Source organism: Scyliorhinus canicula, chromosome 1 (assembly GCF_902713615.1).
Source record: "Scyliorhinus canicula chromosome 1, sScyCan1.1, whole genome shotgun sequence".
In the NCBI taxonomy this organism is placed as follows: Eukaryota; Metazoa; Chordata; class Chondrichthyes; order Carcharhiniformes; family Scyliorhinidae; genus Scyliorhinus; species Scyliorhinus canicula.
In genome coordinates, this window is record NC_052146.1 from 80,160,574 (window position 1) to 80,174,702 (window position 14,129).

The 14,129-nt window shown below is 47.9% G+C and overlaps 1 protein-coding gene across 4 annotated transcripts in view; it reads right to left on the reverse strand.

Annotated features, from left to right (window-relative positions):
* Positions 1 to 14,129, reverse strand: part of si:ch211-222n4.2 (uncharacterized protein LOC101885505 homolog) — a 57,738-nt gene that overhangs the window by 25,942 nt on the left and 17,667 nt on the right. For 2 of the 4 annotated variants that reach the window (XM_038793880.1, XM_038793890.1), the window contains exons 3-4: positions 10,200 to 10,244; positions 3,890 to 3,967 (exon numbers count right to left, since the gene is read on the reverse strand). In XM_038793880.1, the coding sequence (XP_038649808.1) occupies positions 3,890 to 3,967; positions 10,200 to 10,244 (123 nt within the window). The remainder of the gene's footprint in view (positions 1 to 3,889; positions 3,968 to 10,199; positions 10,245 to 14,129) is intronic. The other 2 variants (XM_038793899.1, XM_038793909.1) reach the window with 2 other exon arrangements.

The window sequence follows — 14,129 nt, forward strand, 5'->3', positions numbered from 1 at the left end:
TAGCGCACGGCTTTCCCGGCAATGAGGGGTGCAACCAACGGGAAATCCCATTGACAACACGTAGGCAGCACGGTAGCATGGTGGTTAGCATAAATGCTTCACAGCTCCAGGGTCCCAGGTTCGATTCCCGGCTGGGTCACTGTCTGTGCGGAGTCTGCACGTCCTCCCCGTGTGTGCGTGGGTTTCCTCCGGGTGCTCCGGTTTCCTCCCACAGTCCAAAGATGTGCGGGTTAGGTGGATTGGACATGCTAAATTGCCCGTAGTGTCCTAAAAAGTAAGGTTGGGGGGGGGGGGGGGGGGGTGTTGGGTTACGGGTATAGGGTGGATACGTGGGTTTGAGTAGGGTGATCATTGCTCGGCACAACATCGAGGGCCGAAGGGCCTGTTCTGTGCTGTACTGTTCTATGTTCTATGTCCTAACGACGGGACCAGAAAATCCCGCTGGCAAGCTGCCTCCGCCGTCGGAAAACACGCGACGGGTTGTTCAGTAAATCCCGCCCAACATGCCTTAACAAAGCTGAAACAAAAATAACACAATCTAAACCTTCAGGTAACTTCAAAATAGGATTTTGTATTTGTATTTCTACAACCCCTTGTGATTTCAGATATCCAGCAGTGAAAAGCCATAATGCAGCAATGAAATCGATATACTGTGTGAATGGCCAGGATTGAAGTTAGTTGCCAGTTTTTAATGTCTAACAGAGGTATTATCAACCCCTGATATAGCCTTGTTATTCACTATCTTACACTGTTGCAGTTCAGCAAGACCTGCATTTATATAGCACCTTTCACAACCTCAGGTTTTTTCCAAACTCAGGGTCGCGACCCACGGGTGGGTCACGGGCAGGTGTCAGGAGGGTCGTGGAGCGATCAGTTGTGGCGTTGCTGATAGCGGGAAGTCGCCCCCAACTGCTGCGACCTGCGTTTAAGAATGCCAGCCTAGGGCAGACCCCGATTGTTTGCAGTGTTTGAGTGGGTGGGCAGCACGAGACTGGGCTGATGGGCGTCCATGTGGACGCGCAATTCTAACAGGGGTGGCCCCAGCTTAGAGCTCCGCTCAAGTGCTCATCCTTTGCGCACTGCTCGGCTCGTCCCCCGCTGTCGATCAGCTGTATGCAACCTGCTGCTCCGTGGTAATCTGTTCAACGGCTGCCACAATGTCCACTTGCCCTCCCACGACATGAAGTAGTCTGTGACTGGGGTGGATGCAGTGAGAGGAAGCCAGGCCAGGTTTGTCGGCGAGGAATACTGATCAAACGAGGCTAGTCAATAGGGCTGACATGTGAATGCTAGAAGAAACCTACACAGACATCACTTGTGTTGCCACTCTCTGGAAATCAGGAAGTAAGTGCTTTTGGTGAGAATGGAGAAGGAGATGACTTAGATATTTGTATCGGGCAATGCAGTGGAACCAGTAGGGGCTGTTTAGCACACTGGGCTAAATCGCTGGCTTTGCAAGCAGGCCAGCAGCATGGTTCGATTCCCGTAACAGCCTCCCCGAACAGGCGCCGGAATGTGGCGACTAGGGGCTTTTCACAGTAACTTCATTGAAGTCTACTCGTGACAATAAGCGATTTTCATTTCATTTCATTTCAAAGTGTGACATTGTGTGCGTTTGGCAAGTTACTTCATCTCCTCTAAAGTCGTAGTAAGTAAAAACAAGATTGTACATTTTTCTATAATTGTTTACATTTCTAAAGAAATTAGAAAATATTTAAAACAAAGCTTGTATGTAAATGTAATGTTCCACATGTTCAACTGAAATTGTTTTAATTTTCAGCAGTAAAAAGTCATGAACTTGGAAAAATCAGGTATTGGAAATAAAGTTTCAAAGTAACAAAAAGAATGTCAGCCATGACTGGCCTTTAAATACAAACGATGGAGTCTTTCCACCAGAGGCAGTGGCAGAGAGAAGGCCAAACGCCCAACACATACACTGATGTGCCCTGTACGTCAATGCTTTGGGTGCAAAATCAAAGAGGTGAGCTTCCTCCATTTTGTAGCTACCAGCAAGCAACAGGACTGCGTGAAGAACTGAAGGTGGGTCATTTTGTAATAAGGAAGAGAGGGGCAGAGACACAAACAAACCAGGATATCACAACTAAAAGTGCTGGAGAGAGCTTCTCACGAGGGTCCACAGTAGGTCAAATCAGCGTTGGAAGTGAGCTGTATACAGGGCTCAAGGGCCTCTGGTGAACAAAGAATTAAGAAACTAAAATTGGGAACAAAGCGGTATAAAGATGGTTTCTTGAGGTCTGGCTTTAATTATGCTAATGCAAATTAGGATGCAAAGCCAATGTGTGTTATATTCAGGGGAGTACTGGCAAATGTAGTTTAAAACACTAAAATCTTCAAAGGCATTTGAAGGCATGGCGAGTTCGAGGACAAACCTCTTGATTTTTTTCAAAGCATGCAGCGAGAACTTAAATCGTCAGCTGAAGTCCTTAGCAGACATGTAACATTGAATGACAAAGCAAGAGAGATTATGAGGACCAAGCAGGCTCACCGGCCACATTAAAAGTAAGCAATAATGGTGTGTCGCGAAGGTCGGCCGGCGTGGGTCGCTAACGTCAACCGGCAGGTCTCGTGAATGTCAGCCGGCAAGGGACCCAAAGGTCCGCCGGTTGGTAAAAATGGGTGCCGGGGAAAAAGAATTTGAAAAAAATTTGAAAAGGAAAGTCATCATAATCTAAGATGACCCTAGGCTGCTTTCCCCTTTTAGGGGGGAGAGCTGACTGGTGGTGATTTAACCTGAGAATCACCACACCTCAGGCGAGGCGCAAGGTTGAGAAGGCCTTCATGAATAACCTCAGCTGGTACGGGAATTGAACCCGCGCTGTTGTCATTGCTCCACTTCACAAACCAGCCGTCCAGTCAACTGAGCTAAACCGGCCCTACTGACCACGTTACTCAGCGCCAGGGACCCAGGTTTGATTCCCGGCTTGGATTACTGTCTGTGCGGAGTCTACACATTCTCCCAATGTCTGCGTAGGTTTCGTCAAGGTGCTCCGGTTTCCTCCCACAAGTCCTGAAAGACGTGCTTATTAGGTAAATTGGACAATCTGAATTCTCCCTCAGTGTACCCAAACAGGTGCCGGAGTGTGGCGACTAGGGGATTTTCATAGTAATTTGATTGCAGTGTTAATGTAAGCCTACTTGTGACACTAATAAAGATTATTATTATTATTGCAGATTTCTGAATTGTCGCACCGTATGTGACAATGAACACATCAATAACATGGACTCACAGACCAACACCAACAACAACTAAAATTAAATGTGAATTTGGGGAGTGAGATGATAGTTATAACTTGGTTCTGAAGGGTAATATATTGGAGAAGGAGATGACTTGGATGTTTGTGCAAAGTTGGTCAACAGCTTTGGTCCAGGAAAATTGTACATGATGGAGAAAGGTTCAATTCCCAGAACCACAAACTAGGTAATAAAAAGCTAGGGTGAAAACAGAACTTTTCACCATAGTGTCAAAATCACCAATATGTTGCTTTTGTGCCTCTTCTGTACAGCTGCTTAATATTCTGCTCTCAAACAGATAAGGCAGTTATAATAAACCCTCCAGTGATATTGGAACACAAGATAGATGAAAGAGCTACAAAAAGGTAACTGAAAGACTACTACATCCTCATAACCACATTGGAGTAAGACAAGAGAACACAGGGGATGAGAGTAGGATGATAACATACCACCAGTCAAGCCTGCTCCGCCATTCAATACGATCATAGCTGATCTTTGGCTTCAGCTCCACCCACTTTGTGCTCTATTTACTAAGCATGCTGTGGAGGTGCAGCCTTTCCTACACATTGAAATTGGTCAAACAGTTCAAGGGGTGAGAATTAATAACCTACAAAATGAGATAAAGGTGCTAATTTACCTGTAGAATGATCTCTGCAACTCAACTGGGCAGTATCTGTGAATGAGCCAGTTGGACTAACACACGATGTACACCCTGCTGAAATACAAGACAAAGCAGGAGCTCATTCAGACCATTATATTCGTGCTGGATCTTTACCTAAAGCAATCGAATTGCTTTGCTATTTCCGCAAATCTATCCAAATTTCCTTCAAAAGGTGCAATGAAGGTGCTACTTCAGAGCCGTCCATGAAGCATACAAGCCCGATTCTTGACTTATCCCCAGAAACGTCTGGTCTCAGTTATTCACATACCTCTGCCCACTCTGTCCACATTTTCCAGAGTTTACATTCTTCCTCACTTTGACAAAGCTCCTGCTTTGTGATCAGTCAATTGGATTTGGATTTGTTTATTGTCACGTATACCAAGGTACAGTGAAAAGTATTTTTCTGCGAGCAGCTCAGATCATTTAATACATGAACCGATCCGAGTCCAAAACACATTTATACACTAGAAACCAAAATGAGCCTAGCACCTACCCCTTGGGATATGTCACGCCCAGCACCCACCGCCTGGGGTATGTCACTCCCAGCACCCACCGCCTGGGGTATGTCACTCCCAGCACCCACCCCCTTGGGGTATTTCACACTCTCTGGGGTATTTCACTTCCATTACCCACCCCTCGGGTATTTCACACCCTCTGGGGTATTTCACTTCCATTACCCACCCCTCGGGTATTTCACACCCTCTGGGGTATTTCACTTCCATTACCCACCCCCTATGGTATGTCATACCCTCTGGGGCATTTCACCTCAAGCACCTACCCCCTGGGGCATTTATTGCCCATCCCTAATTTCCCTTGAATTGAGTGGTTTGCTGAGCCATTTCAGACAGCAGTCACGAGTCAACCAGATTGCTGTGTGTCTGGAGTCACATATAGACCAGACTGGGCAAGGATGGCAGATTTCCTTCCCTAAAAGGGCATTCATGAATCCCATGGGTTTTTACAACAATTGATGATAGTTTCACTGGTCACCATTACCGAGACTAGTTTTCAATTCCAGATTTTATTAATTGAATTTAAATTCCACCAGCTGCCGTAGTGGGATTTGAATCCATTTTCCCATAACATTAGCCTGGGCCTCTGGATTGTTAATCCAGTGATATTACCATTACACCTGTGTATGCCACTTGAAACCTTTCTCCAATCAGAACAAGATCCATTTTCCCTCTTTTTGTTTTCCTGTCATAATATCTTTCAATTCAGCGTGACTTGTTTTTGTCAGTTCTGGCCTCTGCCATTTGCAACACGGGCATTAGATTGTCTGCTCTCCTGTTACCTTGTTTACCCTCCTCACTCTCGTTGAACCTGGGTGTTACACTGGCTAGTTTACTGTCCCACACCACAGCACTGAAAAATTTTAGTCAGAATCTTTGCTATCTTCTCTCCGACTCATTTCAGCAGCCTAGAGTGCAAATGTTGGGGTCAATGTCGTATTTATCTTGAGCGCTACTAATCCTTTCAGAACCAATTTTGTTACTACACTGTAGGACAGAATATAATTCAAGGAATAATGAGAGTTTGTAAGAAAAGCATAACAATAATTGTGAGAGAGATTTTAATCTTAATATTGAGTAGGCAAATCAAATTGGGAAAAGTCACCTTGAGGATGAGTTCAGAGAATGTATTCAAGAAAGTTTCTTAAAACAATACATTCTGAAACCAAACTGAAAACAAGCCAACATATACATGCTAATGTGTAATGAGACAGGATTAATGAATGACCTCATGGGTAAAGTTTCTGTACAGAATGGTGACCATAACATGATAGAATTTCACATTCAATTTGAGGGTGAGGAATTTGGATCTGAAACTAGCGTCTTAAACATACATAAATACGTTTGGGTGGCATGTAGCACAGTGGATAGCACTGGGGCTGCGGCGCTGAGGACCCGGGTTCGAATCCCGGCCCTAGGTCACTGTCCGTGTGCAGTTTTCACATTCTCCCCGTGTCTGCGTGGGTTTCACCCCCACAACCAAAAGATGTGCGGGTTAGGTGGATTGGCCATGCTGAATTACTCCTTAATTGGAAATAAATAAATAAATAAATAAATAAACACATTTACAAAGTTATGAGGACAACGATGGCTAAAGTGGATTGGGAATATCGGTTAAAAAGTGAGATAGTAGAAAACCAATGGCAATTTGTTTCATAATACTGAACAAAGGTACATTCTATTGAGAAATAAACACTTTACAAGAAGGTTGAATAATCCCTGGCTAACTAAGTTAAGGATGGTATTCAATTGAAAGAAAAGTTGTACAATGCTTCAAATATTTGTGGTAGCCGAAAAGATTGGAAAAATCTGGCAACCATCAAACACGGACTAAAAATAAATGAAGAGGGAGAAATCAGAGTATGAGAGAAAACTAGCAATAAATAGAAAAACAGTGAAAGCGTCTACAGGTATATAAAAAAAAAGAGTAGCTGAAGTACTCAATGTACCCTTGCCAGGTGAGACTGGGGAATTAATAATGTGAAACAAGGAAATGGCAGATGGCAGAGATTTTGAACAAGTATTTTTCACCTGCCTTCAAAGTAAAAGACACAAAAAGCATCCCGAGAACATTAGAAAACCAAGAGGCAAATAATGTGAGAGGAACTCAAAACAATCACTGTTGGGCAACATGGTGACCCAGTGGTCAGCACTACTGCTTCAAAACGCCAGGGACCCGGGTTCAATTCCGACCTTGAGTGACTGTGTGTGGTTTGTACGTTTCGCAAACCCCCCTCCTCCCCTTGTCTGCGTGGGTGTCCTCCAAATGCTCCAGCTTCCTCCCACATTCCAAAGATGTGTCGGTTAGGTGGCTTGGCCATGCTAAATTGCTCCTTAGTGTCCAAAAAAGGTTAGGTGAAGTTACGGGGACCAGGCAGGTGTGTAGGCCTGGGTGGGGTACTCCTTCAGAGGACTGTTGCAGACTCGATGGGCTGAACATCCTCCTGAACTTTAGGGATTCCATAATTCATTGGAGAAAATACAACAGGAAAACCAATGGGACTAAAGGCTGACAGGTTCCCTCGTCTGGACGGCCCATATCCTTGGGTCTTAAAGGAAGTGGAAGCAGAGATAGTGGATGCATTGGTTGTAATCTTCCAGAATCCCCCAGATTCTGGAAAGGTCCCAGCGGATTGGAAAATTGCAAAAATCTCATTTCAAAAGTAATAATAATTAATAATAATCTTTATTATCACAAGTAGGCTTACATTAACACTGCAATGAAGTTACTGAGAAAAGCCCCTAGTCGCCACACTCTGGCGCCTGTTCGGGTAAACAGGGAGAATTCAGAATGTACAAATTACCTTTCAGGACTTGTGGGAGGAAACCGGAGCACCCGGTGGAAACGTGTGCAGACACAGGGAGAACATGCAGACTCCGCACAAACAAAGGTATTTGAAAAAGGCATTCAATAAGGTACCACATAAAAAGTTACTGCACAAGATAAAAGACACTGTAGCCAGGAGGTGATATATCAGTATAGAGGATTAGCTAACTAATGGGCAACAGAAAGCCGAGATAAATGGATCATTTTCAGATTGGCAAACTAACTAGTGGAGTGCTTCAGGGATCAGTGTTGGGATGTGAACTATATTACTGACTGGGATGAAGGGACAAACTAAATTGTAGCCAAATTTAATGATGATACAAAGACAGGTAAGTAAAGCAAGTTTTGAGGAGGATGCAGAGAGCCTGCAAAAGGAATATACAGACAGGGGGGAGGTGGGGGCCTCGATGGGGTCCCTGATACAGGGGAACCACCGGTATGTTCCGGGGAGAATTGATGGCGGGTTCCTGAATTGGCACAGGGCAGGTGTCAGGAGGCTGGGGGACCCGTTCATAGATGGGAAGTTCGCAAGCCTGGGTGAGCTGGAAGGGAAGTTTGGGCTCCCCCCGGGGAACACCTTTAGGTACATGCAAGTAAGGGCGTTTGTCAGGCAGCAGATGGCAGGGTTCCCTCTGCTGCCGCCGCGTGGGGTCCAGGACAGAGTGCTCTCGAGGGTGTGGGTTGACGAGGGGAGGATCTCGGAAGCGTAACAGGTGATGCAGGAGGTAGACGAGGCCTCGGTGGAGGAGCTGAAAAGGTAAATGGGAGGAGGAGCTGGGTGAGGAGATTGAGAGGAGGACGTGGGCGGATGCCCTGGAAAGGGTGAACTCCTCCTCTTCATGTGCGAGGCTTAGCCTCATACAGTTTAAGGTGCTGCATAGGGCTCATATGACCGGGACAAGGATGAGTCGTTTTTTGGGAGTGAGGACAGGAGTGTTAGGTGCTCTGGGGGCCCAGCAAACCATGTCCATACGTTCTGGGCATGCCCAGCGCTGGGGGAGTTTTGGAAGGGTGTAGCAAGGATGGTATCGAGGGTGGTAGGATCCAGGGTCAATCCAGGCTGGGGACTCGCAATATTTGGGGTTGCAGTGGAGCCGGGAGTGCAGGAGGCGGAAGAGGCCGGTGTTCTGGCCTTTGCGTCCCTAGTAGCCCGGCGGAGAATTCTTCTTCAGTGGAAGGATGCGAGGCCCCCAAGCGTGGAGGCCTGGGTCAACGATATGGCGGGGTTTATTAAATTGGAGAAGGTGAAATTTGCCCTAAGGGGGTCAGTGCAGGGGTTTTTCAGTAGATGGCAACCATTCCTAAATCTCCTGGCAGAACGGTAAAATCAAAAGGTCAGCAGCAGCAGCAGCAACCCGGGGGGGGGGGGGGGGGGGGGGGTTCTTTGTTTTTGTTTTGGGTTGAATCTTCGCTAACGACGAGCGTTTATTTATTGTTTCTCTTTTGTATATATGGGTGGGGGGGGGGGGGGGGGGGTTGTTCTTTTTGTTCTTTGACTTTTCTGTTACTGTTTTCTTTTTTGTGAAAATGTGAGAATTTGAATTAAAAAAAAATTTCTTTTAAAAAGAAGGAATGTACAGATAAGCTAAGCAAGTGGGGGGGAAATCTGGCAGACAGAGTATAATGTGAAAAAATGTGAAGCTGATCACTGACAGGAAGAACAGAAAAACAGAATATTATTTAAATGGAGAGACAGTACAGAGGGATCTGGGCATCCTTGGATATGAATCACAAAAAGTTAGCATGCACTTACAACAAGTAATTAAGGCGACAAACAGAATGTTGGCCCTTATTGCAATGGGTTAGAGTATAGAAGTAAAGTCTTGCTCCAACTGTACAGTGCATTGGTGAGAGTACACCTGCAGTATTGTGAACATTTCTAACACCTTCACTCTCTACTTTTTTAAAAATAAATTTAGAGTATCCAATTTTTTTTCCCCAATTAAGGGGCAATTTAGCACGGCCAATCCACCTAACCTGCACATCTTTGGGTTGTGAGACCCACGCAGATACGGGGAGAATGTGCAAACTCCGCACGGACTGTGACCCGGGGCAGGGATCGAACCAGGGTCCTCAGCGCCGCAAGCAGCAGTGCTAACCACTGCACCACCGTGCTGCCCTTCCTTCACTCCACACAATTACACTTTCTCGGTCATCTCAGAGTGGTCCTACCTCTCTTATACCGCTCCAAGAGAACCTTCCCAGGAGAACACTGAGTTTTTTTCCCCAAGCTGAAAAGCCCAATTTGTCTAGTCCTTCCTTGTAAATCCAGATGCTGTTGATCCATAGAATCCATACAGTGTGGGAGGTGGTCATTTGGCCCCTCGAGTCTGCAGCGACCCTCAAAACACCCTACTAAGACGCACTCCCACCGACCCCCCCCCCCCCCCCCCCCCCCCCCCCTCTTCTACACACACCCAACCCCACCTAACTTGCACACATTTGGACACCATGGGGTAATTTAGCATTGCCAATGCACCTAATCTGCACATCTTTGGACTGTGGAAGGAAACTGGAGCACCCAGAGGAAACCCACTCAGACACAGGGAGAATGTTCAGACTCCACACAGACAGTCAAGGCCGGAATTGAACCCGGGTCCCTGGCACGGTGAAGCAATAGTGACATTGTGACAATAGAAGCATTGTGCCACAGATGATCAGCTCCATGGTTCTTCCCTTTATTCCCTTCAGCACTCGAATATCACCTTCATGTCTAAATGGCCTGAACTGGATACAGTTTTTGAGGTGAGGTCCACCTTAAAAGTTAAATCAAGACTTCCTCTGCTCACTAAATTACTGCTTCAGCCATGTGGCTCAACGCCCTATTTGATCTGTTGGTAGTTGCTGTGTGCGCACGCCCTGGGCATGTAAACCATCCGTCTGTTTAAAAATCCTGTAAAAGACAAAATTAACTACACAGGAAATAAAAATTAATGAAATACTTTACCTTGAGGGGTCAGCCTCTGGTTCATTATCATCTTAAAGTGGAGATCTGTTACAAAATAAAAGCCAACTCATTAGGTGTAGAAATGAACAATTTAAGAGGGTAACAGCATGCAGTTCATTACCAGACAGTGAAGCCTTTCTAGAAAGTTGCTGAGCTTTTTGCAATTCCCTGAATCCAGGTTACAGTGATGTCACTAATTTCACTAAATATCTTGCATTGAAATAGCATTTTTCATAGTCCCAGGATCTCCCAAAATGCTTCACAGCAAATCAAGTACTTTTTGATTAGTTGTCAATACAATAACGTATGAAAACAGCAGACAATTTTCACACAGCAAGATCCCAAAAACAGCAATTAAATGGTCAGATAGTCTTTTCTCAGGGCAGCACTGTGCCCCGTGCCGCCCTCCATCCCAATTTCTTTGTCCAATTAAGGGGCAATTTAGCATGGCCAATCCACCTAACCTGCACATCTTTGGGTTGAGGGGGTGAAACTAACGCAGACATTGGGGGGAAATGTGCAAACTCCAGTGACCCTGGGTACAGTGACCCAGTGTCGGGATTCAACCCAGCTCCTCAGCGCAGTAGACAGCAGTGCTAACCAGGGCCGGCTCAAGGCACCGGCAACTCGGGCGACTGCCCGGGGCGCCATGTGCTCGGGGGCGCCAGAGACTCGGGTCCCGCGCATGCGCAGTTGGGCCGGTGCCAACCAGCGCATGCGCGGTGGCCGCCCGCCCCAGGGCGGCCCCCCGGCTCGGTCCGCCCCCCCCCCGCTCAGACCCCCGCCCCGCCCTCGGGTCCGCCCCCCGCCCCCCCCCCCCCCCCCCGGGTCCGCCCCACCGCCCCCTCCCCGCCCTTGGGTCCGCCCCCCCGCCCCCCGCCCCCCCCCCCGCCCCGCCCCCCCCCTCGGGTCCGCCCCCCCCCTTCGGGTCCGCCCCCCCCCTTCGGGTCCGCCCCCCGCGTCCCTCCTCGGCCTCGCCCCCCGCCCCGCCCCCCCCAAGGGCGCCGAAGTTCAGCTTGCCCGGGGCGCCAGCAACCCTGGAGCCGGCGCTGGTGCTAACCACTGTGCCACTTGCCACCCCTCAAACATAGCAATCAGACAGCTGAAAAAAGTTGGAGCACTCCAGTCCTCCGAACAACTGATCATCCAGAATTCGGAAGGGCAAATGTAAACTAGGCGACTGCTTTGAAGAATATCTCCATTCAGTCTCCAAGCATGAGCCTGAACATCTGGTCATCTATCATTTTAACAGCTCCACTTACCTCCTATGCTGCCTTCTTTATCCTTTGCCTCCTTCCTGTTGCTCTCGTGCTTTCAACTCGTCATTTAATCTCTCCAGCTTTCCACTCTAAAAGAACTTCCTTTCTATTTCTTTCTCCACTCACTCTCCTTTACTTGTTTAATACCTATTACATCTATTTTTTCTCAATTCTAATGAAAGGTTATTGACCTCAAACATTAACATTGTTTCTTGCTCCAGAGATGCTGCCTGACCTGTGAACATTTCCAGCATTTTCTGTTGTTATTTGAGATGGTGAAGCGAGAGTGATTGGCCTTGACATCAAGGTAGCATTTGACCGACTGACATCAAGGAGCCCTAGCTAAACTGGACTCCATGTAAATCAGGGGGGGAACACTCCATTGGTGCAAATTATACCTGCCACAAAGGAAAATGGTTGTGGTTGTTGATGGTCAATCACCTCAACTCCAAAATATCATTGCAGGAGTTCCTCAGGATAGTGTCCTAGGTGCAACCATCTTCAGCTGCTTCATCAATGACCTTCCCTCATCGAATCCCTACAGTGCAGAAGGGGGCCATTTGGCCAGAGTCTGCACCGACCCCCTGAAAGAGCGCGCTACCCTTGTCCACTCCCCTGTCCACCCCACCATATCCCCATAACCTAACCTGCACATCCCTGGATACTAAGGGGCAATTTAGCATGGCCAATCCACTTAACCTGCACATCTTTGGACTGTAGGAGGAAACCAGAGCACCCAGAGGAAGCCCACGCAGCCACAGGGAGAACGTACAAACTCCACACAGTCATCCAAGACCAGAATTGAACCCTGTCCCTGCCCCTGTAATCATTGTGCCACTGTGTCGCCCTCCATCACAAAGTCAGAAGCAGGACTGCTCGTTGATCATTGTATAATATTTGGCAACATTCACAACTCCTCAGTCACTGAAGCAGCTGTGCCCATATGCAGCAAGAACTGAACAATATCCAGGCTTGGGCTGATAAGTGAAAAGTAACATTCACGCCACACAAGTGCCAGGTAATGAGCATCTCCGACAAGAGAGAATGTAACCATTGTCCCTTAACATTCAATGGCAATGTGGCATTGCCATCTCTGAATCTCCCAAGATCAACATACTGGGGGTTGCCATTGACCAGAAACTGAACTGGACTAGCCATATAAATACAGTGGTTACAAGAACAAGTCAGAGACTTGGAGCCCTGCAGCGGGTAACTCACCTGCTGAGCGGGATCGTCCGGTTGTTCATGCCTGACGATCTTCCACTCCCACCATCAGTGCACCTCGCCGTGTGTTTCTCGACAGCATAGGGTGGATTCAACAGCAAATCCCATTGACAGCAGCTGGACCAGAACATCCTGCCACCGGCCAATGGTGGGCCACCTCCCGTCACCAAGAAACACCCCAAGGAGAGGCCAGAGGATCTCGCCTTCTGGCTCCTCAAAGCCTGTCCACCATTTACAAGGCATGAGTCAGGAATGTGATGGAATAAGGGCAGCACGGTGGCGCAGTGGGTTAGCACTGTGGCCTCAAGGCGCCAGAGTCCCAGGTTCGATCCTGGCTCTGGGTCACTGTCCATGTGGAGTTTGCACATTCTCCCTGTGTTTGCGTGGGTTTCGCCCCCACAACCCAAAAATGTGCAGGGTAGGTGGATTGTGGTGAATGTAATATATGTTAATATATATGTTAATTCACACTGTTGTAAGCGCAGTAGCACTGTCCTACCACTAGGGGGAGTAGCACTGGGAGCACTTAGGAACTTGTACTGGGCTCCACCCTTGGTTCCGCCCACGACTCCTCCCCCTAGTGCAGCTGTATAAGTACCCGTGTCCAGAGTCAGCCTGGTTCACTACGAGTTCATCGACAGGTAACAGGCTGGCTCTGAAGTAAGTCGATTAAAGCCTAGATTCACATCGGAAACACGTGTCTGGTGAATTGATGGTTCCATCAATTTAATCGACTTAAGAACAGTAAAGATCGATTATGGAATCGGCCCTCAAGCCTGGACCTCAACCCGCAGGATGCAGAGGCTAAAGAAATCTTCTCCCACTGGATCCGGTGCTTCAAGGCCTACCTGGCCGAAGTGAGCACAGCTGAAACTACCGAGGATCAGAAGCTAAGGCTACTGCACGCGAGGGTGAGCCACAGAATCTCGACGCAACTAAACTCAGCCAGTTCATATACTGTGGCGCTAGCAGTTCTCGAAAAAATGTATGTAAGGCCCATTAATGAAGTTTGCGCTCGCCATGTGTTCACAACTCGCCGTCAGCGGCCTACGGAATCACTTGCCGAATTCCTAAGAGAACTTAACAATTTGTCCAATGACTGTAATTACTAAGCGGTTACCGCGGCTGAACACAGGGAATTGGCGGTACGCAATGTTTTTGTAGCGGGCCTCAGGTCTAACTATGTGCGCCAACGACGGCTGGAAAAGGGGGCTCAGGACTTAGAAACGACTGTGGAAGCTGCGACCACGATGGAGGTCTCCTTCCGCAGCGCCTTAACTCGTTCCCCGCGGACCCCACGACCCAATCATGGGCCCCCGACCAGCGACTCCCCCAGGCCTGTGGTGCGCGGCCGTCCAGCCACCATGCTGCCCCAGCCAGCCACTATGCTGCCCCAGCCTGCCATTTCTGTGGCCAGAATCAGCACCCGCGGCAGCACTGCCCGACC